The sequence below is a fragment of the Cetorhinus maximus genome, chromosome 15 (genome assembly GCF_964194155.1).
Source record: "Cetorhinus maximus chromosome 15, sCetMax3.hap1.1, whole genome shotgun sequence".
NCBI lineage: Eukaryota > Metazoa > Chordata > Chondrichthyes > Lamniformes > Cetorhinidae > Cetorhinus > Cetorhinus maximus.
The window spans coordinates 86,190,791-86,212,794 of NC_135893.1; the positions used below are offsets into that span (position 1 = coordinate 86,190,791).

Sequence of the window (22,004 nt, forward strand, 5' to 3'; positions counted from 1 at the left end):
GGAGCATGAAATCAGTTTCTTTTTGTACTTGTGAGAACTTTGCCAGATTTAATCTATACAGTTGTTGCCTCACTGAAGATGATATTTCTATACATACACCGTGTAAAGCTAAATGTGTCTTTCCCACATTTCCACAAATAGGTTTGTGTGACTGCAATAGCTTTTACAAATCACTGTGACACTTGCTTGGAAGGTAACTCAATATTACATTTAAATTTTCAAGCACCCTCTCGTTATCCAATTTGATTAGACGAAAATGAATTTCAGAGTCCTGCACTTCTACCTCTTTCTTATCATCCACCATCACTAACACCTCTTTTTGTTCCTCTTCCCTGTCAAAATACTTTTTAAGCATATTTACATGACACACCCTCTGCTTCTTTCTTCTATCTGGAGTATTTATTAAATAATTTACTTCGCTCAATTTCTTTTCAATCCTGTAAGGTCCACTAAATCTTGCATTTAATGAATTACCTAGAACTGGTTAAAACAAAACTGCAAATTTTAGTCTTCTTATCTGCTTTCACTTTCATCACCCTTGCTATGATATCTTTAAATGTTTCCTAGCCAGCTCACATGCTCTGTTCAATCTTTCCTTGAAATTTGATACGTAATCCAGGAGGGTAGTTTCTGAATTTTGACCCACCAATTTCTCATGAATCAATTTCAGTAGTCCCTTTACCTCATGACCATAAACTAGTTCAAAAGGGCTAAAACCAATCGATGCATTAGGAGCGTCTCTAATAGCAATTGGAATTCCTGTATCCCAATCCTGTGCATAATTCTGACAGTATGCTCTGATCATAGTTTTTAAAGTTTGATGCTCTCTTTCCAAAGCTCCTTGTGACTCCAGATGATAAGCTGTTGACTTAAACTGTTTTATCCCCAAACTGTTCATTATTTCCTTAAACAGCTGTGACATGAAATTTGGCCCCTGATCTGATTGTATTTCTTTAGGTAAACCATATATTGAAAAAAAATTTAATTAACTCCTCCAAAATTTTCTTAGTTGCAATATTTCTTAAAGGTATTGCTTCAGGAAAACTGATAGACACATCCATTATTGTCAATAAATACTGATCACCCCTTTTTGTCTTAGGGAGGGGTCCTACACAATCAATCATGACCCTGGTAAAAGGTTCTTCAATTAATCACTGCTTGTGGTTTTCCTGTTACTTGACATATATAACAGGTTCTACAGAATTTGACTACATCCCTATGCAATCCTGGCCAAAAAAAAACTCTATCTTTTCCTGTGTTTTCCTAATGTCTAAATGTGCCCCCTTTGGAATTTCATGAACAATCCTCAGAATCTCATTTCTATATCATTATGGGATAACAATCTGATGCACCTCCCTCCAGCTTTCATTTGCTGAGATGTGATCCACTTTCTCATTAATATATTCCCTCGAAGATAATAACATACTGGAATAGATTTTGCTTCGGTTTCTGAATAAGCTTTCTGATATAAATGTTTTAATTGCAAATCATTTTTCTCTAACTCCACTAACCTCTTTGAGTTAAACACTTCAGCTGAACCATCCTGCATTCCTTCCTCCTGAACAATGTTATCAAATACAGTGCCAGCTAATTGGATTTCAACACCTTCTTCTTGCCTTTGAACTGCCTACTTATCTTGTTTATCTTTTTCTTCCCTATGGGCCTTTGATCTCGTTATAACACAGAGATAAAAACAAAAAGCTACTGCGGATGCTGGAAATCCAAAACAAAAACAGAATTACCTGGAAAAACTCAGCAGGTCTGGCAGCATCGGTGGAGAAGAAAAGAGTTGACGTTTCGAGTCCACATGACCCTTCAACAGAACAGAATAGCACAGAATAACAGAACAGTATAACACAATCAGGAAACAATCCAGGATGTTCCTTCTGTAACAGCTCTGTTGAAAACACTTATACAGGCTGCTCAACTTCCATAGGCATCACCCACATTTGCGATCCAGCTATATCATTACCCAGAATAAACTGAACCCCTGCAATGGGCAATTTTCCCACCACTCCAACTATAACTCCATCCATCTTCCATCTGCTCTTTAAATTTACCTTCCACAACGGAATAGATTTAGTATCTCCATGAACCCCATTTATTATTACCTTCTCCTGCAACACTCCCTTTGCACAACAAATATCACTATCCCACAACATTAAGGATTGACTAGCCCCGTGTCTCTTAAAATTTTAACATCTTTACCTACTCCACCCTGTACATATGGAAAGACTTTCCCTTCACATAAAAAATCTTTAAACATTTCTCTTGAGTAAACTGTGAACACATTCCCACTACTTTACCTTTCACTAATTCTCCCTGTCTCACCGGTACACAAACCACTGGTTTCTCCTGTGCCTGAACTTCAGAACCCACAGTACTTTTACTTCCAGAGCTTTTCTGTACCCCAACAATTCCTACAGATATTTCTTGCAATCTCCAACACACTGACTTTGTGTGCCTCACTTTATTACAATGAAAACACCTCAATTTTCAAATGTTACTTCTACTTTCAGCACCTTCCTTTTTAATCTGAGATAAAACTTCCTGGGAACCTCCAGCTACTCCTTCTTTTCCCTGACTACCTACCTTCCTTTCACCATCCCACTTATTATCCTTTTCCAATTTGAAAGCGTGACAGTAAAAGGGTTTAGCTCCATGAACTAACTCATGATCATCAGCTATCTCTGCTGCTTGTCTTACAGAATCAACCCTCTGTTCCTCCACATGAGTTCTTACTACCGAAGGGGCTGAATCTTTGAATTCTTCCCAAAGAATGGCTTTCCTAAGGGCTGCATAGGTTGTCTCTATTTTTAACGCCCGTATCCACCGGTCAAAATTACTTTATCTTACTCTTTCAAACTCAATATAAGTTTGCCCACGCTGTTTTCTCATATTCCTAAATTTCTGCCTGTATGCTTCAGGAACCAACTCATATGCACTCAAAATAGCTTTTTTCACCACATCATAATTCACCGACATTTCTTCTGAAAACGAAGGATATACCTCATGTGCCCTACCTAACAACTTAGACTGTAATAATAATGTCTAGTTTTCCTGTGGCCATTTCATCTGTTTAGCTAGCTCCTCAAATGAAATAAAGAATGCTTCGATATCTTTTTCCTCAAACTTTAGAAGAGCTTGTACAAATTTAAACACATCCCCACTGGGTTTTACTCTAGAGATAAATCCTTCCTAACCTACTGAAGTCTCTTTTCTAACTGCCATTTTCAGTTGGAATTCTCTTTCTCTCTCTCTCTCTTTCCTCCTTCTCCATCTTGGCAATTTCTAATTCCCTTTTAAAAGCCACTTTTCTGTCCTTTGCTTCTAATATTAGCTTTTTCATTTGTAACTGAAGTCTCACTACCTCCAGCTGTGACTCACTGGTGTCAGGTTTCACTTCCAACTGTAGATGCTGCGCTATACTTTTACTATGTCTGATTTCCTAGCCCCCGCAGATAGTCCCAATTTTACCTTATCTGCCAACTCTGATTGGGTTGGAGAAAATAACCAAAAGTAAATTATCTCTTCTACTCCCAGACAAGTCTTAGCTATTGCCAAAGCCATCTTGCAGTCTCACCACTTCTAAAATACCCCACCAACTCCTGAATTCAAAGTGCCTCTCGTGCTCATAAGCTTTAAGATTCACCAATTCCTATCCAATCAAGGAGCGAAAAATATAATTCATCACAACCCCCAATTGTTCTGACTGATGCGGTTGGTAAACATAGAAAATAGGAGCAGGAGTAGGCCATTCAGCCCTTCGAGCCTGCTCTGCCATTCATTACGATCATGGCTGATCATCCAACTCAATAGCCTGCTCCCGCTTTCTCCCCATACCCTTTGATCCCTTTCGCCCCAAGAGCTATATCTAACTGCTTTTTGAAAACATACAATGTTTTGGCCTCAACTACTTTCTGTGGTAGTGAATTCCACAGACTCACCACTCTCTGGGTGAAGAAATTTCTCCTCATCTCAGTCCTAAATGGTCCACCCCGTATCCTCAGACTATGACCCCTGGTTCTGGACTCCCCCACCATTGGGAACATCCTTCCTGCATCTACCCTGTCTAGTCCTGTTAGAATTTTATAGGTTACTATGAGATTCCCCTTCATTCTTCTGAACTCCAGCGAATATAATCCTAACCAACTCAGTCTCTCCTCATATGTCAGTCCTGCCATCCCAGGAATCAGTCTGGTAAACCTTCGCTGCACTGCCTCTATAGCAAGAATATCCTTCCTCAGATAAGGAGACCAAAACTGCACACAATATTCCAGGTGTGGTCTCACCAAGGCCCTGTATAATTGCAGCAGGACGTCCCTGCTCCTATACTTGAATCCTCTCGCTATGAAGGCCAACATACCATTTGCCTTCTTTACCGCCTGCTGCACCTGCATGCTTACCTTCAGCGACTGGTGTATGAGAATTCCCAGGTCTCGTTGCACATTCCCCTCTCTCAATTTATAGCCATTCAGATAATAATCTGCTTTCCTGTTTTTGCTACCAAAGTGGATAACCTCACATAAATCCACATTATACTGCATCTGCCATGCATTTGCCCACTCACTCAGCTTGTCCAAATCACACTGAAGCATCTCTGCATCCTCCTCACAGCTCACCCTCCCACCCAGCTTTGTGTAGTCTGCAAATTTGGAGATATTACATTTAGTTCCCTCATCTAAATCATTATTATATATTGTGAATAGCTGGGGTCCCAGCACTGATCCCTGCGGCACCCCACTAGTCACTGCCTGTCAGTCGGAAAAAGACCCATTTATTCCTACTCTTTGTTTCCTGTCTGCCAGCTAGTTTTCTATCCATCTCAATACACTACCCCCAATCGCATGCGCTTTAATTTTACACGCTAATCTCCTATGTGGGACTTTGTCGAAAGCCTTCTGAAAGTCCAAATGAATCACATCCACTGGCTCCCCCTCATCAACTCTACTAGTTACATCCTCAAGCTGAGTTATTTAAAAATCCCAGAGGGAAACTTTAAACAACTGTCATAATCTATAATTTTAAGTGTTATGTTTGAGATGCAACTCTAAATTCAGGAATCAGACCACCAGTTCTCGAGGTTTTACATTAAACTAAATGAAACATTTTATTAATTTACACAGGTTAATATATATATACGGCTACAAATTACTACTATCATAACTTTTAACAAATTCCCAAACTAATTTCCATTAAGGCAACAGCAACCCATAGCCTTAACCAAACACCAGACAAAGCATTTTCACCATACGAATTCAAAATGAGGTTATTTTCACTTTGGTTCCTTGCAGACACAGTGGTAGGCTTACAGGCTTTGATCTTACATTGCCTCTGCCCTGCACACCCAAAACGGTTGTCTTGTTATACGTACCACCACTGATTGAATGCAAATTCTCATTGTCTCACCAGCCTCTTTGAACTCCACCTTTTAATAATGAAACCCCTTTCATAGTACCAATTTTACTAGTAATATAACATATTGCTTGGTAGCAGCTAGATAGGCACCAAGTTTTCACCCCACTTCTTGAATGCTCTATTCAAAAAATGCAAATGCAAATGCATGCTACCTCTCATATATCAAAACTAGTACACATCAAAGCACCCAGACTAGCTGGCTTTAATCCAATTGAGACACATCCACAGACTAAACCTCTATTTTAAAAGAAAAATGTTTTCCATGATATTATACACATTAATAGCTTCACAACACTAAACCCCAGCTCAGTTTCCAAACCTCAGCTACTTACTGCAACTAAGGGCATATTTCTTGGTTACTGAAAGGCATTCACAAAAGTACAGTATTTCCAGCCATTTTTACTGGTGCAGATCTTGTTTTACCCAAGTGATTGTATTTGAGGGTTCAGATGCTGCTTACTGACATACTGCATCCTAATAATCCATAAAGTATGGTCCGTCTAACCTTGCTACATCTCTCTCCTACCTTCAAAAGCCATCTCAAAGCTGGCCTCATCATCCTGTTTTGTAGCTATCTTCTAACTCTTCCTGCTCATTCCAAAATAAATCATAATAAAAGTTCAAATCACTGTCATTAACTGTCAAATAGAGCTACTTTCATTCTATTCTATGTGTGCTCTGTCTGAAGGCAGATCTGTGGCTCATTGTCTGCTGATGCCTCATCCTGAGCTGATTCTCTTGGCAGTTTTTGTGAGTGGTGGTTTGCAATTGCCTTCCCGCTCTCAGAGGCAGGTTCCAAGTCTACCTCAGCTGGAACAGGAATAGACCTCATGCTGGTGGTGTTATTCTGAAAAACACACTAGCCATCTAGCCAACTGAGCTAACCAATCCCTAGAACTACTTTATCTTTGTCAAAATACTGACTTTTCTGACAATGATAGGTTTCTCGAGCATTTTTTAAAACTGCCGTTGTACCTCAGAACAGTTCAGCAGTTACTATCAAGCCAAAGACCTCAACTTTTCGTAAGTGAACACAAGTTTGCGCTTTTACAGGGTAAATGTGGATTGGAGGTCAATCTTTCTCAACGGTTCCTGGTGATCTTCTCAAGACTGAGGAGCAGGTACCACCTGCCAGCCCTCAGTCCAATTCTATCTATACTTATCTGCATTTATTGTCTTTCAAACAGGACGTGAACCATTCAGTACAGGAAATCATAAAGAACTTCTCAGGAGATTCAGCTGGTGGCTATTGTAAACAACAATTTATATTCATATAGTACATTTAATGTAGTAAAACATCCCAAGACGCTTCACAGGTGTACTATAGAAGAAAATTTAATACCAAATGAGTAGACATTAGGACAGTTACCAAAAGCTGGATCAAGAGGTAGATTTTAAGGAACATCTAGAGGTGAGAGGTTTAGGGAGAGAATTCCAGAGCTTAGGCCCTTGGTAATTCAAGGCTGGTCTCTGAAGTCGAAGGAATCACGGCATATGATATTCTCACGTCTTCGTCTCTAAATAGGTCACAGTAAACTGAGGGGCCACCTCTAAATCGGTCATAGCCCATTCTTCATGGGGTAATCACAGTGCAGATGAGGCCCTTCGGCCCATCGAGTATGCACCGTCTCTAAATCAGAAAGAGCCCACTCTTGGGAAACTCTAAGCTGGTCAGTGCAAATTTTTGAGGGGACAATCCCTAATTGGGTCAAAGCCCATTCTTGAGCAGACCGTCTGTAAATGGGTCAGAGCCCGCTCTTGAGGGGACTAAATGAGTCAAGGTCTGTTCTTCAAGGAAGGGCCACCTCTAAATTAATCAAAACCCAGTCTCGGGAAGGGACAGTGTCTAAATGGGTCAGAGCCCAGAGTTGGGAAGAGACCGTCTCTAAATAGATCACAGCTCAGCCTTGGCAAGGGACCGTCTCTAAATGGATCACAACCTACTGATGGGGAGGGACCGTCTCTAAATGGATCACAGCCCAATCTTGGGGTTGGGGGGGCGGGGGGGGGAGCGACCATCTCTAAATCGGACCCACTCTCTGTACATGACTCCTCCACCTAGACAGCAACCTCTTGCCGCTGGTTCTGAACTGCACCGTAACAAACACGCTGAGGTAAATTCTCACCATTCAAACCGGAGGCGGCTTCCGGAACCTTCTCTCTTGACAACAGCCGAAGGGCCATGGAGGCCCCGCCCTCCAGGGCGCCATTGGCCATCGCCGCGCCATTGAAACCCCTGATTGGCTGGTCAACTGTCCGTCAGACGTGAACGCTACGCGCTGATGTTAGATGCAAATCGTGCGTGCGTGTAAAGTTCCCGCCCCCAACAGCTGGTGCAGACGGGGTCATTTTTAACATGAAGCCTAAGGCATTAAAGCAGTGAAAGGGGGAATGACAGAATCTTGGTCAAAGAAAATTAAATGTTTTCAAAGTGAAAAGAGACCGAAAACCTTAAAAAGAAACATAAGCAGTTAGAGACATGCCAAGCTCACTGGCAGCATGAATAGACAATATGGCAAGAAGGTCAAAAATCAGTTTTACGCTGTTGTGAAGCCAGCTTAGTGATTTGTCCGCTCTACCCGTCAAGGCCAGGCCACATTTCCCGCAGCCGCACGTCAGGAACTTAATTTCAATACTTTAGCATCTCATTATAAGGCCCTGCTCGCCAGAATCATCCCCCCACGCAGATCATCCGAGCACAATGGCACAATTGCACATGAGCGACGTGCACCTGTCGAGCTGCACTTTGCTCAGGGCTTTGAGCTAGTTTGTCTACCTTGCTTCGCAGGCAGCACCACATCACTTTTAGGAGGGCTCACAGGCAGGTCTCTACCTACCAGGCTAGCCATAAGGTGGAGCTGGATTTTCAATGGCTGTAGGGCTAGGGCTTGCTTGGGGAAGGGGGAGAAGTGGCCTCAGGCAAGGGAAGAGGCTGCAGAGCGAGAGCTGTACTGGGGAAGGGAGATATCCCAGGGTGTGTGTGGGGGGGCAGGTTGATCTGTGCAAGATGATGAAGGCTGAAGAGGCAGCCTCCAGAGGAGATGAGGCCAGATGGAGATGTGAGGGTGTGTGTGAGAGATTGAGTGGTGATGTCCCTTGAGCTGGCAGTGAGTGAGATGCCAGTGAATGTGCGATGGCCTTGTGAGTATGTGGGTTTAGAGTGATGAGATGGTTGCCTTACCCTGGTGGCATGGATGAGATCATTCATCCTCTTTCTGAACTGGATGGCCAACCCCTTCTGTGCAGCGTTGACCCTGACCATCACTGCCACTGCCTACCAAGCTGGAGTGGTGAGATTGCTGGACCTCCAGCCAGAGCAGAGGACATCACGGCAGGCCTCCAAAAGGCATTCCAGTGATGGGTCACTGAACTCTTCTTGGCTTTCAGGGCCATGTCTTCACTGGAGCAGTCCTGGGCTGCAAGCATTGAGAACTGTGTGCACAGCTGCAGTTTAGATATGGCACCCGGAGTGAGGAAACGGTGAGGTAACGGCCTGGCAGGTGGTTCAGAGGCCGCCCACCAGCGAGACGGCATGGTTCCTGTGGCTGCATAATTAATGAGGCGGGAAGGGGACGATATGGTACAAAAACCTGCCATTATGGCCAATGGGTAAAACGTCATTTTTCATGTCTGCTATCACACTTAGTGCAATTCTGGGATGATTCCGCCCGTAGGATAACTAGCCTTTGACCTGCTTTTGTAGCCACAGTATTTATGTGACTGGTCCAGTTAAGTTCCTGGTCATAGATAACCGCCATCGAGGGTTGATGGTTAGATACTCTTTTTTTTGGTGATACTATAAAAGTGGCACTTATTTGGCATGATTGTTACTTGCCACTCATCAATCCAAGCCTGAATGTTGTCCAGATCTTGCTGCATGTGGGCATGGACTGCTTCATTATCTGAGAACTTTTGAATGGGTATTGAACACTATACAATTCTTAGCAAACATCCCCATTTCTAACCTCAAGTTGGAGGGAAGGTCATTGTTGAAGCAGCTGAAGATGATGGGCCTAGGACACTTCCCTGAGGAACTCTTGCAGCGATGTCCTGGGGCTGAGATGATTGGCCTCAAACAACCACTGCTATCTTCCTTTGTGCTAGGTATGACTGCAGCCAGTGGAGATTCCCATCCACCTCCCCGCCGCCCTGATTCCCAGGTCTAGAAATAAAACAGATATATTAAAATATTTAAGTTAGTAATATTTGTTGACCAAAAAGCCTTGGTTTACTTTTGACAATCATGTCATTTTTGTGAGTTTATCTTCTTTTTTTTTTACTATGTTAGCACACATCATTAACCACAATGTAAATGTGGAATTGCAATCAATGGGTCTCTGAGTCTCCTAACTTCTCTGTTATTCTCAGTAACTAAGAAGCTGAGTTAAGCTGCTATCCTGCTTTGTGAACACATGATGCATTAGACCTGTAATTAATCCTTACTTATGTAGGGTGATAAAAAATAGCTTATTATTTTAACGGAAAAGCAACTAGTTTTCAGGTGAATTGTCTGTGTTGTTTTCTCTGAATTTGTTTGTTATGTTTGTTGTTCAATAATATTCTAAGAAACAAACAAAGCAAAGAAAACAGATCTGTTCTTGACATCAGGATAAAGTTGAACAGTTTCCAAACACATGGAGCTTTTGTCTCAGACATTAAAATCTAAATCTTAAAAATATGTTTTTGGACCTTTTAAAGATGAGATATTTGTTGTAGGTAATGTCCCTTTATAGTATGTTGGAGGCTGAATTTTTTTTTCCAAAAATCTACTTTATTCATAACAGTTGTAAAGGTACATTATTTAACAATTCAAATTTGACATTACATTAAGTGCAATAGAGTTTAGTTTATTTTATTACAGCATGTGGCACCCTAAGGTGCCTCATTACACTTACAATTACTGGTTATATTTATAATATACATTTACATTTCATGTCAAAGCATTCTCTGTTGCATAAAGTCTGAGGGGTTTTACATGGATTCCAGTTCCTCATTGTACTATGGCAGGGGGAGCCTTAGGTAGTTGCCTTTCCCCATTGAGCCTTTCGAGCAGCAGCTGCCCCCAGCTTTTGTGCATCCCTCAGCACGTAATCTTGTACCTTGGAGTATTCTAGGCTTCAACACTCAGTTGTGGACTGCTCTTTACAATGGAAGACCAACACATTTCAGGCAGGCCAATAGTGTCTCTCTTGAGCTGATGGTCCTCCAGCAGTAGTTGTCTTAGTGTGCGTCTCTGGGAAGATCCCATAGAGCACAGAGTCCTGCATTACAGAGCTGTTTAGAATGAACCTTGTTAAAATATGCCCCTTTAAAATCGAGCGTTGGAGGCTGGATACCTTTGAAAGGGCAGTGCACATTTGGTTTATTTAAGACAGGTTGGATCCCTTTAAGATAGGTTGGGTAACCTTAAATTGTAATTGTAGAGGCCAGACTCCTCTAAGTTGAGGTGGATGTTGCAGGGCAGGCCCCTTTAAGATGGAATAAAAATCAAAAATGCTTGAACTACTTAGCTGAGCAGGCAGTATCTGTGGAGAAAGAAAGAGTTTATATTTCAGATTAATGCCCTTTCATCAAAATGACCTGAAACGTTAACTCTGCTTGTCTCTCCACAGAGGTTGCCAGAACTGTTGAATATTTCCAGTGTTTTCTGTATTTATTTCAGATTTCCAGCATCTGCAATATTTTGCTTTTGTATTAGTGCCTCTGTAAGATGGAATGAATGCTGCAGGGCAGACCTCTTTAAGATGGGGTGAATGCTCCTTTTAAGAGGGAATTTTGCAGACTGACTCCTGGTAAAATAGGATGTTTGTTGTTGGAAGATCAGGTCCCTTGAAGGCAGGTTTTAAGTTGCAGAGAGGGGCCCTTATTGGGCTGTGCTTTGCAGGGCTTTTTTTATTCTTTCATGAGATGTGGGCATCACTGTAAGGCTAGCATTTATTACCCAACCCTAATTGCCTTTGAGAAGGTGGTAGTATAGAATCAAAGAATGGTTATGGCACAGAAAGAGGCCACTTGGCCCATCGTGTCTATGCTAGCTGAAAAACGAGCCACCCAGCCTAATCCCACTTTCCAACATTTGGTTCATAGCCCTGCAGGTAACGGCACTTTATATCCAGACACCTTTTAAATGAGTTGAGGGTTTCTGCATCTACTACCCTTTCAGGCAGTGAGTTCCCAACTTCTACTACCCTGTGGGTGAAAAAGGTTTTCCTCATCTCCCCTCTAATCTTTCTACCAATCAATTTAAATCTATGCCCCCTAGTCACTGACCTCCCTGCTAAGGTATAGACCCTTCCCATCCACTCTACTCTACAATTTTGTATAGCTCAATTAAATCTCCTTTCAGCCTACTCTGTTCCAAGGAGAACAACCCCAGCCTATCCAATTTTCCTTCATAGCTGCATTTTTCCAGTCCTGGCAACATCCTTGGAAACATCCTCTGTACCCTCTCTGGTGCAATCATATCCTTTCTATAATGAGATGACCAGAACTGCACATAGTACTCAAGTTGGTCTTGAACCGCTGCAGTCCATCTGGTGTAGGTACACCTACAGTGCTGTTAGGGAGCGAGTTCTAGGATTTTGACTGAGCGCCAGTGAAGGAACAGCCATATAGTTCCAACTCAGGATAGTTTGTGACCTGAGGGGAACTTGCAGGGGGTGGTGTTCCCATGCGTCTGCTGCCCTTGTCCTTCTAAGTGGTAGGGGTCACGGGTTTGGAAAGTGCTGTCAAGGGAGCTTTGGGTAGTTGCTGCAATGCATTTTGTAGATTGTACACACAGGTGCCATTGTATGCTGCTGTTGAGGGAGTGAATTTTTAAGATGGTGGATGGGATGCTGATCAAGCAGACTGGTTTGTCCTGCATGACGTCAGCTTGAGTGTTTTGGGAGCTGCACTCATCCAGGCAAATGCAAAATATTCCATCATAGTCCTGACTTGTGTTTTGTAGATAGTGAACAGGCTTTGGGGAATCAGGAGGTGAGTTACTTGCCACAGAATTCCCAATCTCTGACCTGCACTTGTAGCCACAGAATTTATGTGCTGGTCCAGCAAAGTTACAGGTCAATGGTGATCCCCCTGGGGGGCGGGGGGATTCAGTGATGGTAATGCAGTTAAACGTAAGGGGAGATGATTAAATTCTCTTTTCTTGTTGATGGTGATTGCCTGGCATGAATGTTGGAAGAGCGGGCGGGGGAGGGGGGGGGGCAGGTTCCCTTTAAGATAAGATGTGAGGTGGAGCTAGCGGAGATGTTTATCTAAAAAGAGACAGAGAGGAGGTCCCTTTAAGGATTGTTGCGGAAGTCACGCTGCCTGTTGTCATGTGATACGCGTCTTGTGACTTTGTAGCGAGTTGGTGGTGTGGGGGGGGTTTCCCCGGAGTGCGCGCGCGCCGAGCCCAGTGTAATTAACCTCGGGAGACAGGGCGGCGATTTGCTCGGTGCCTCCTGAGAGTGCTGGACGGCTGCTGAGACGCACCGTGTCCTCTACCTGCTGTTGGGGACCTCTCCCCACAGAGAAGGTCCCAATCCTTGCCCCCACACCCTCGCTCTAGGACTAAGGGCAGCGCGTGCCGCCGTTGGAGGAGGGGGAGGAGGCTCCGCTGTTGCTTCCTCCTGGCTCTTACTTCCCCTCTCCACCCATGGATAATAAGCCCCTCTTGCAGGAGAGGCCGCCTGCGTACGCTGCAGTGTCAGAAGGGGGCTACGACTACGGCCACGGCCACGGCCAGACCTACGGGAGTATCCCACCGCCTGGATACCAGCCTCCGCCATACTCTTACCCGGCCTCAGGTGTGGCCTCTCTTCTCTCATATTGTGTGCACAGGCAAAATCCAGCCTAATCTGCGGCAGGAGCGGCAGCAAAGTAGTGGGTGAACTGCAGGGTGGATGTAACTGCATTGAAACTTCCAGTTCGCCCGACAGAAATATTCTTCTGTTAGCATCAACGCTGGGAGTTTAGCTTGGTAATTATATTTAGAAAAGGGCAGGAAAGGCTGTTATGTTGTGGTCACTGAATTCAGGAAAATGGTGAATAAACTGGAAGAAAATTTGATCTTTAAAGCAATGTTGGCTCCCGCATTTAAGGAAACCAGGAGGGTTCACTAGTCTGGTAGTTAATGATAAAACTGGATTAACTTTAATCTTACTATGCAGATTACTGCTTTTGGCTGGATTCTGTAATTTAAGTATACTAATGGTAACTGCTATTATCACTGAATTGTTACCTTAATCCTAATTTAATTATTTTAAAGATGAAGATGTTTGTTTTGAAGCACAAGGTTTTTGGTGTATTTGGGGGTGGGGGGGTGTGTGTGTGGCATTTTCAGGTTTTGAGGCAAGATGCTTCCAACTAATGCTCCTTTTGTTTTGTAGGATATGTACCACCGGCCCCTGCAGGTATCCAGCCCCCTGTCTGCCCAGGGCCTAACTACTCAAACACTTACACTATTATCCAGCAGCCAGCTGCAGCTTCAGTTGTAGTGGTGGGTGGCTGTCCAGCTTGCAGGTAACAATGTTGTACAAATTTAAAGTCAAAGCTATATGTGTGAACAAAAGACATTGTAAGAGTTCAACTTAAGGAAAATGTGTGTCCTGTAGGAAGCTGTCAATTTTGTGGTGTCATGATGTTTAAAAAGTTAGAAGTGTTCTATGACATGGATGTTATCAAAGCACACTTAACCACACAACTGCCTAAAGTGCTTTACAGCCAGTGTAATACTTTAAGTGCAGCTGTTGCAAAGTGGGAAACCCAGCGGTCAATTTGCTATTCTGGTGATACAGTAAATATTGTATCCATAATTTACTGAAGAGTATCTGAACTAAAGTTCCATGCCTACAGTATTACTTCAGGCCCTGTTTTGAAAGGTTTCTTTCTGGGGGTACATTCTTCTGATACAGTGGATGTACAAATGTACAGACTATAGTATAATCCATTACCAGCACTTTGGTAAATGTAGATTTTGAGGTGGTTTTATTTCCTGGAGATTGGTGTCTGAAATCTCCAGTGTGGCAAGAGAAACTCCCAATGGAATGTTCCCAGTTGCCTAACCTTTAAAATAAATCTTGAATTGGAATTGAAGTTTCTACTTGCATAGCGCAGAACTGAATAAGCAAAGTGGTTCTGCTGGGTCGTTGTTTTCCAGACGGTGTAGGAATCAGGGCTTTTTTGTTTTCCACTCCTTTAGGCTGAGGAACCGGAGTGCACCCTCTTTCCATTCTAGTTTGAGATTTATGTTCAACGACAGACTATTCTGGAATCTTACTGTGCTGTGTGGCTCTGCTGCTCACTGTATAAACAGTGACCCTTCAATCTAGCTTAGCCCACCACAGCCTGGTGTAGCAGCATTGTTTTTTTAAACTGGGTTGGCTAGACACTGGGAAATCTTAAATGAAATCTTTCTCCACAGTATAACAAATAAGGGGCCCTGCTGAGCCAGATTAAGCAGATACAGAAATGCAAAGCCCCTCTGCAGCAGAGCAGGGTTTGATTAAACCTTTCCTGCAGGAATTGGAAGATTTGTTTTAATCGTATGCAACCTATGGGATTATTAATTTTAAGTACACTTTTGAGGTCACTGGCCATAGCTTCATTGTCAAAAGAGAACCTCAATGTCGAATCATGTTGATTTGGATTTACAAGTATCATTTACATTGGCTAGAGCAATATGTCACATTCTTTCTACAACAGAAACAAAGTATAGTGCATGTACCACTAAACTGGCATCACAAGTTAATCCCCAAGAAATCTTGGGACAAACATGTCAAGATTCCAACTATTGTGGACTAATTTGATTCCTTAGTGTTAATCTGTTTTTGCATAGCCCACTCAATGTTCAGATATGTAAAAGCTGTGCCCACGCGTTAATCCACAGCCTTGTCAAGACATGTTGATTTAGTGACATTGAACTTTTACCTGAGTGCTCATGATGCAGTTGGGTGCAATCCTCCAACTGCTAATATTTGGATGCCCCAGTTTTGAGTCTCTTGCTATGTTTTAAAACTATTACAGGCCAGATTCCCCTGGTAGCTTGGCAAGTTTATCCAGTGAGCTGTACAGATGGGAAAGGCCCCAGATCAGGGCCTCAGGCTGTGATCAGTTTGGGGATAATGTGAAATAGTTTCTCTGCATCTGGCTTATCATTGAGATGTCTTGGACAGTGAGTCTTTTAATGCTTATATCCATCTGTGTTTGAAATCCGATTAGTGAAAGCATTTTTTTTTTAAACTAAACTTAAGAAAAACACTTGATCAGTCAAATTAAGAATGTGCCAAGTATTAAAAGATTTGCCTAGATGTAGTTGTCAGTCTCTTGCCCCAACCTTGTCCCTTTCTAATTGAGGACTTTGCTCAGTATTGTTATTACCTTTTTTTTGCAGTTGCATGTTTTATGAATTTTCTTTAACTAGGAAAATAAAACTTGCATTTATATTGTGCTTTGAAAGACCACTGGATGTCTAAATGTGCTTTGCAGCCAGTGAACTTTTTTTGAAGTGTGGTCACTTTTATAATGTAGGGAACATGACAGCCAATTCATAGAGCAAGATCCCAAAAACAGCAATGTGAAAATGACCAGAATTTTTGTGATGTTGATTTGAGGCATAAATATTCTCCAAGACACAGGAGAACTCCTCAGTTCTTCAAAAATATGCCAAGGTTTCTTTTACATACATCCAAGCAGGCAGATAGGGCATGGATTTAATCTTTCATCTGAAAGACAGCACCTCTGACCAATGCAGTACTGAGAGTACACTGCACTGAGTGTGGACTTTTCTGCTTGAGCCCAAAGTGAGACTCGAACCTCAGGACTCAAAAGGTGAGAGTGCTACCAATGTGAGAGCCTTACAGAATCTTAGTGAAAGTAGTAAATGAAATTCTTTGGACTTGATAATACTTGCCCAGTGTGAAGCCAAGTAGTATATGCCAGAAGGCCCCAGGGTTGATTCCTGGTCTCGGCTGCTAATCAAATTTTCTGTTCGTGATCAGTAACTCCTGATATATGGGTGCAGGATGATTAGGATTGAACTTGGCTGTGATATCATAAAGCATCAGCACAGAAGGAGGCCATTTGGTCTATTGTTACGCTGACCAAAAAAAATCATCCAATCTAACCCCATTTTACCAATTCTTGGCCCCGTGCCCTGTATGTTATGTCACCTCAGGTACATATCCAAGTATATTTTTAGTGATGAGGGTTTCTGCCTCCACCACCCTCTTAGGCAGTCTGTTCCAGACCCCTACCACCCTGTAGGTGAAAGAAAATTCTTCTCCACTCCCCTCTAATCCTCCTACCAATTAACTTTAAAACTGCCCCCCTAGTTATATACCTCTGAGGGAAATGGGTCCCTCCTATCTAATTTATTCAGGCCTGTCAAATTTTACACAGCTGAATGAAATCTACCTCTTTTTCAGAGAAAATAATTCCAGTTTATTAAATATCCTAAATTAACAAAGTCTAGTAATGTTCACCCTTCAAGAATGTCCACTTGGAGTACAGCAGAGTGCTATGCATGTGAAAGAGAGATTTGCATTTATAGCATCTTTCACCATCCCAAAGCACTTTACAGCCTATGAAGTACTTTTGAAGTACAGTACTTGGCTGCCATTTTTCCTACATTACAACAACAATCTGTGCACAGCAAGCTCCCACAAACAGCAGTGAGACAATGACCAAGTAATCTGTTTTTTGTGGTATTGATTGAGGGTTAAATATTGGTCAGGAAACTGGGGATAACTCCCTGCTCTTCCACAAGATATTGCCATGAGATTTTTACGTCCAGCTGAAAGGGAAGACCGCACCTCGATTTAACATTTTGCCTGCAGACTGCAGCTCTGTGTAGCATTCCTCAGTACTGCAATAAAAAGTGGCAACCTGGACCTTGCACCCAAGTCTTATGGGGTGGGTCTTGAACCCACAACTTTGATTTGTAGGTGCATGTTATCCACTGAGCCATGGCTGGTGCAACTGTGCTATAAGAGAAAGAAAATAAATTTTGGCAGTTGCATTTTTTTTACTGTTGGGATCAAATCTAGTGAAACTTGGCATGTGGGACATTGAAATAGAGCTGGACTTTTAAGGAATTCTATTTTTCCCAAATGGCTGATTTCCATATAGATTGTATATGTAAACTGTAATATTTGAACATGTTGAAGTTCACAAATGTAAAGTGAGTAGACAGGTTCAAGTTTCAACTGTGCACCCTTCAGAATCTAGGGGTCTATTCCTGAACTCTAGCAGTATCTAGAGAGTTGTTTTCCAGCTTTGTCTGCTTCAGACATCCTGTTTAATTTTTATCTTTCCTGCATTGACCTCTGGCCTCCCGTAATCATTGATTGTTCTCACAAGTTGGATTCAGAGCTATTTTCGACTTCCACATACTGACTCACTGTCATGTGTTCTAGATGCCATTTTAGAGACTGCTTTTCCCCAGAGCCTATGGTGAGGTTTTGAAAAAAACATCCTTTCCCTTGCTGCCTTCCCTTTATTCCTTCCTTCATTCATTTGCTTTTCTCTCTCCTTGCTCCCCTTCTCTCTCTTCCTCTTCTGTCCCTTCCTACCCTTTCCCCTCTCTCCCCCTCTCCTGTCCCCCCTTCTCTCTTTCCTCACCCTCCCAGCCCCCTTCCCCTGCAACTCTCTCCTTTCTTGTTCCCTAATCTCTCTCCCTTCCCTGCCTCGCCCTTTCTGCTTTCTCACTTGACCCCCCCCACTCTGTTTGTTTTGCTCTCGTGCCCTTGCCTCTCCTCCTCTCCTGTGCTCTTTTTCTCTCCATGTCTCATACTCTTTTGTTCCATTCTGTCATCCCTCCTATTCTTCATACCCCCTTCCCTTTTGCATACTCTCCCTCTCATACCTCTGGCCCCTTTATCCCCCTTTCCCATTCCCTCGTCCGTCTCTTCCTCTCGTCTTCCCCTCACTCTCTCTCCCTCCTTCTCTCCCCCCCCGCCCCCCAAATTGGCGTTGCTCCCCTTCTCTCTCCACCCAGCCCCCTCGTCCTCACGCCCCTGCCCGATTTTCTCTCTCTCTCATGCTCTGTGACTTTTGATCTCTCAGTCTCAATAGTCGTGCCAGAAAAAACTTCCTTGTTGATCATCTGACTTCTTGGAAATTACTGTTTAAAATTGAAACCTAAAGTCACATGGGCAGAGCATTATTGAATTTACTGGCTTTGGTATTCTCCTGTGCAGTTCACCCTCTGGCTGTGAACGGTGTTTGAGTGCTACTTTTACTGGACGACTTAAAAATCAATGTAATTAAATTTAATCAGCACATAACTGTTTTATAGAGTTCTGATAGCTGCATCAATTTTTTTATTTTGAGCTTCTTGACCAGGAGAAAATGGGAAGTTGTTTGGTAATAATTCTGAATAACATTTCAGTTTTTTGTGTAAATGTTTTCCAAAACTCAGCTGTTTCTTGCCCTCTGTCTGCCTCTCTCTCTCTCTTTGCCCCCCCACTCTTTTTCCCCTGTCTTGCCTACCTCAGTATTCCCACAGGAATGGTCTAGCTTTGTCTTGAACATTGTTGGATGGGTAAGGGGTTAATTTCTCATCCTCTTTACCCCCCCCCTGCCTTTCCTCAACCCCCAAAATCCCAGGATAGCACACTGCTTAGATTTTCTAGTGTTCAATTCTTATGGTCAAGTATTCACCCCTTCGCTGTAGGTAAATTTCACAATCATTTTCTGATTCCATTTTCTTTTTTTTTTTGTTTTGTTAACTTTGGGAGAAAGCTGTAGTTTAAATTCCCTCTGCAAATGGTGCTGTGTTGCAGCTGAGCATCCTAATAAAGCTCGTTTCTGTGTTATTTGCATGAATGCATTGTCTGTTTGTGTGGTTCTGTTTTATGTTGTACATTGGCTTGAACTTTGTGGTCTGCTGTGAAGTGACAAGTGCTGATTGCACAGATCTAGCGATCACAGTATACTGGATCTCCCCTTTCCCAATATTCAGTCTGGTACAAGTCTAGGGAATCTTCAGGCCAGCAGCAGTGATGTCATCTAGCAGGCTCAACAGCCAATCGCATTGAAGAATTTTCACAGGCAGCAAACCAGGAAGGAAAATGTATCTAATTTTAGATTGGGATATAACACATGGGAAGAAGGTAATAGTTGAAATATCAAACTTAAAATCTGATTTGTTTTTAATTTTTATCATCTGGAAATTTGACATTCCACAAAAATAAAATTGGTGTTTTAAGGCTGGAGAGATGGTTCAGCAGTAGTTAAAACCCACTTATGCCTCATTCAACAAGGGTGCAACTTTTTTTGGATTTTTTTACTATAAAAGGGGAAGTTAACATCTGTTCAAGACTGTTGTCTGCATGGATTTCAACAGTGTGGAAGAGCAGAAAATCACTGACAGCAACTTTCAGCATTTCCTCATTTAACTTCACATATGTGGACTCCAGAAGTTACTCCCAATTTTCCCAGTTGTAATGAGGGCAAACACTTGCTGTTTTGCAGTCATTACTAACTGCAGAAGCCAGGCCAATATGTTGGAACCTTGGGTACATCACACGGAGCTGCTGAGGTAATCGCTGAGCCCTATCGTCTTCCTCCTTTCATTGTAACATGAGGGTTGGAGAAGGAAGGGAATCAGTTTTAAAACTGCTTTACTCAAAAAAAAAAAAAATTGCTCTTAAATTTCAAAAGCAAGTGGGTAGATGCTTTACTGTAAGTACACAACATATTTCCTGTTTTCTTGCTGTCTAGAAGCAACGTAGCAAACAGAACCTTTATAAACAGCCAACACCTTGATCTGAAAAACTAAATACAAAATCTTTGAACTCATCAGGTATGAGCATAAATTGCAAACAGAGCAATGCAGGTCTGGCTGCGTGCAATGTTTAATCTTGTGGGCATTTGCCTGGCTCATTTGGGGAGCACATTTTTCCAAGGCAGGAGGTTGTAGTTTCCAGTCCAATTCCAGGACTTGGGCACAGACACCAGGTCCACACTGTGGATGAAGATTAAGAACAGGTTTGGGTTTGACTATGATTCCTTCTGCAGTCAAACAACACATTTACTAGGGTTGCACATGAGTGTTTGGGCGGATGGTGGGAAAGGTATTGCAAGGCAAAACACCTGGAAAACATGCATAAGGAAGACCCCAAGATGGCATGGATGGAGAACATCAGAATATGGGCATGCAGTGGAGAATAGAAATCGGTGGCGAAAGATTGTTCATAGTGCAGCCAACGCTTGGAATGAGGACGGATGAAAGACATGATGAATGGCCACTTGGGAGAGGCATGCAGTGGTGTTGGGTTAGTGCATGTGAAACTCTTCCTAGGAACAGAAGGCCATTCAGCCCTCTGAGTCTATCCCACTAGTCAATTGGATTATGACTGATTTGTATCCTCCATTTACCTGTCTTGGTTTCATACTTCTCAATGTCCTTGCCCAGCAAAAATCTGCCTTGAAGTTTTCAATTGAGCCTCCAGCCTCAACTCTTTTTGTGGGGAGATAGTCCTCTACCTTTTGTGTGAATGAGTGCTTCCTGCCATCATCCCAAACAGCTCGGGTTAAATTTTAAATGTTATGCCCCCTTGTTCTGGACTCCCTCCTCCAGAGGAAATAGTTTCTCTCTACTATCAAATTCGTAAGCATTTTAAACACCACATTTAAACACCTCATTTAGATCACTCCTTAATCTTCTATATTCAAGGAAATACAAGCTTAGTCTTTCTGCAACTGGTACTCAATCCTGTTATCCCCAGTATCATTGAAACTGCATCTGTATTGCTTGGTGTGAATTGGTTCATATGGTTGTAATGAAATGGGAGATGGGGGTGAATTGGCTTTTTAATTGAATTTATTTTATTTTTAAACAGGGTTGGTGTTCTGGAAGATGACTTCACTTGCCTGGGAGTGTTGTGTGCAATATTGTTCTTTCCAATTGGGATCCTATTTTGCTTGGCACTGCGACAGCGGAGATGCCCAAATTGTGGAGCCAGCTTTGGCTAACTGGATCAAAGCAACCAGCCTACCTGTGGCCAAATTTAAATTTTTTACTGTAAATTCTCCACCATTGTGTATAAACTACAGATGACTTGCCTTCATTCTGTGATTTAGTTTGATAGAAATTGAGATGTGATCTTTAAAAAGAAAAGCATGACAATTGAATGCCTGCAAGTGACTAGTACTGATTTTTTTTCCCCCTTATAGTTGAAATGTACAGGCAAAAAAATAGATTCTTCACCTTACTGGTTCCTTGAATTGCAACTGAAAATGCTACAATTAAATTTGCATCCTCGTATTACTGTGTTGTTTTTTAACTAGTGATTTATGTGTCTGGTTGTTGAGCAGAAGTGTCCATCATACATCAGGAATGCTTTTGTCTTTGCCAACTTAAATTGTGAGCCATGGAGTTGAACTGTTCTCATTTCTTTGCATCTCTATCTGCAGGTACTGACTGGAAGATCATAGAATTGTGCAGTGCAGATGGAGGCCATTCAGTTTATTGTGAAAGGGCCATCCAATTAGCCCCATTACCCCTTACCCTTTCTCAATTGTCATGCAATTTTCTCCCCATTTGACTATTGATCCAATTCCATTTTGAAAGTTACGATTGAATCTACTCCACCATTCTT

The 22,004-nt window shown here is 42.4% G+C and overlaps 2 protein-coding genes across 2 annotated transcripts in view; one reads left to right on the forward strand and one right to left on the reverse strand.

Moving 5' to 3' along the window:
- tecpr1a (tectonin beta-propeller repeat containing 1a) overlaps positions 1-7,582 on the reverse strand; it is an 86,581-nt gene extending 78,999 nt beyond the window's left edge. The window contains exon 1 of the mRNA XM_078558877.1: positions 7,545-7,582. The gene's annotated coding sequence lies outside the window, so the exon portion shown is untranslated. The remainder of the gene's footprint in view (positions 1-7,544) is intronic.
- A 5,080-nt stretch (positions 7,583-12,662) lies between these two features.
- bri3 (brain protein I3) lies at positions 12,663-21,670 on the forward strand. Its single transcript, XM_078558879.1, has 3 exons — positions 12,663-13,208; positions 13,791-13,923; positions 21,246-21,670. The coding sequence occupies exons 1-3, from the start codon at positions 13,058-13,060 to the stop codon at positions 21,376-21,378; spliced, it is 417 nt and encodes a 138-aa protein (XP_078415005.1). The 5' UTR covers positions 12,663-13,057; the 3' UTR covers positions 21,379-21,670.
- Positions 21,671-22,004: the final 334 nt, after the last annotated feature.

Coding starts and splice junctions, on each gene's coding strand:
- bri3 (XM_078558879.1), top strand. CDS start 13,058: ATGGATAATAAGCCCCTCTTGCAGGAGAGGCCGCCTGCGTACGCTGCA. Junction 13,209..13,790: donor ATACTCTTACCCGGCCTCAG/GTGTGGCCTCTC, acceptor TTTGTTTTGTAG/GATATGTACCACCGGCCCCT. Junction 13,924..21,245: donor GGTGGCTGTCCAGCTTGCAG/GTAACAATGTTG, acceptor ATTTTTAAACAG/GGTTGGTGTTCTGGAAGATG.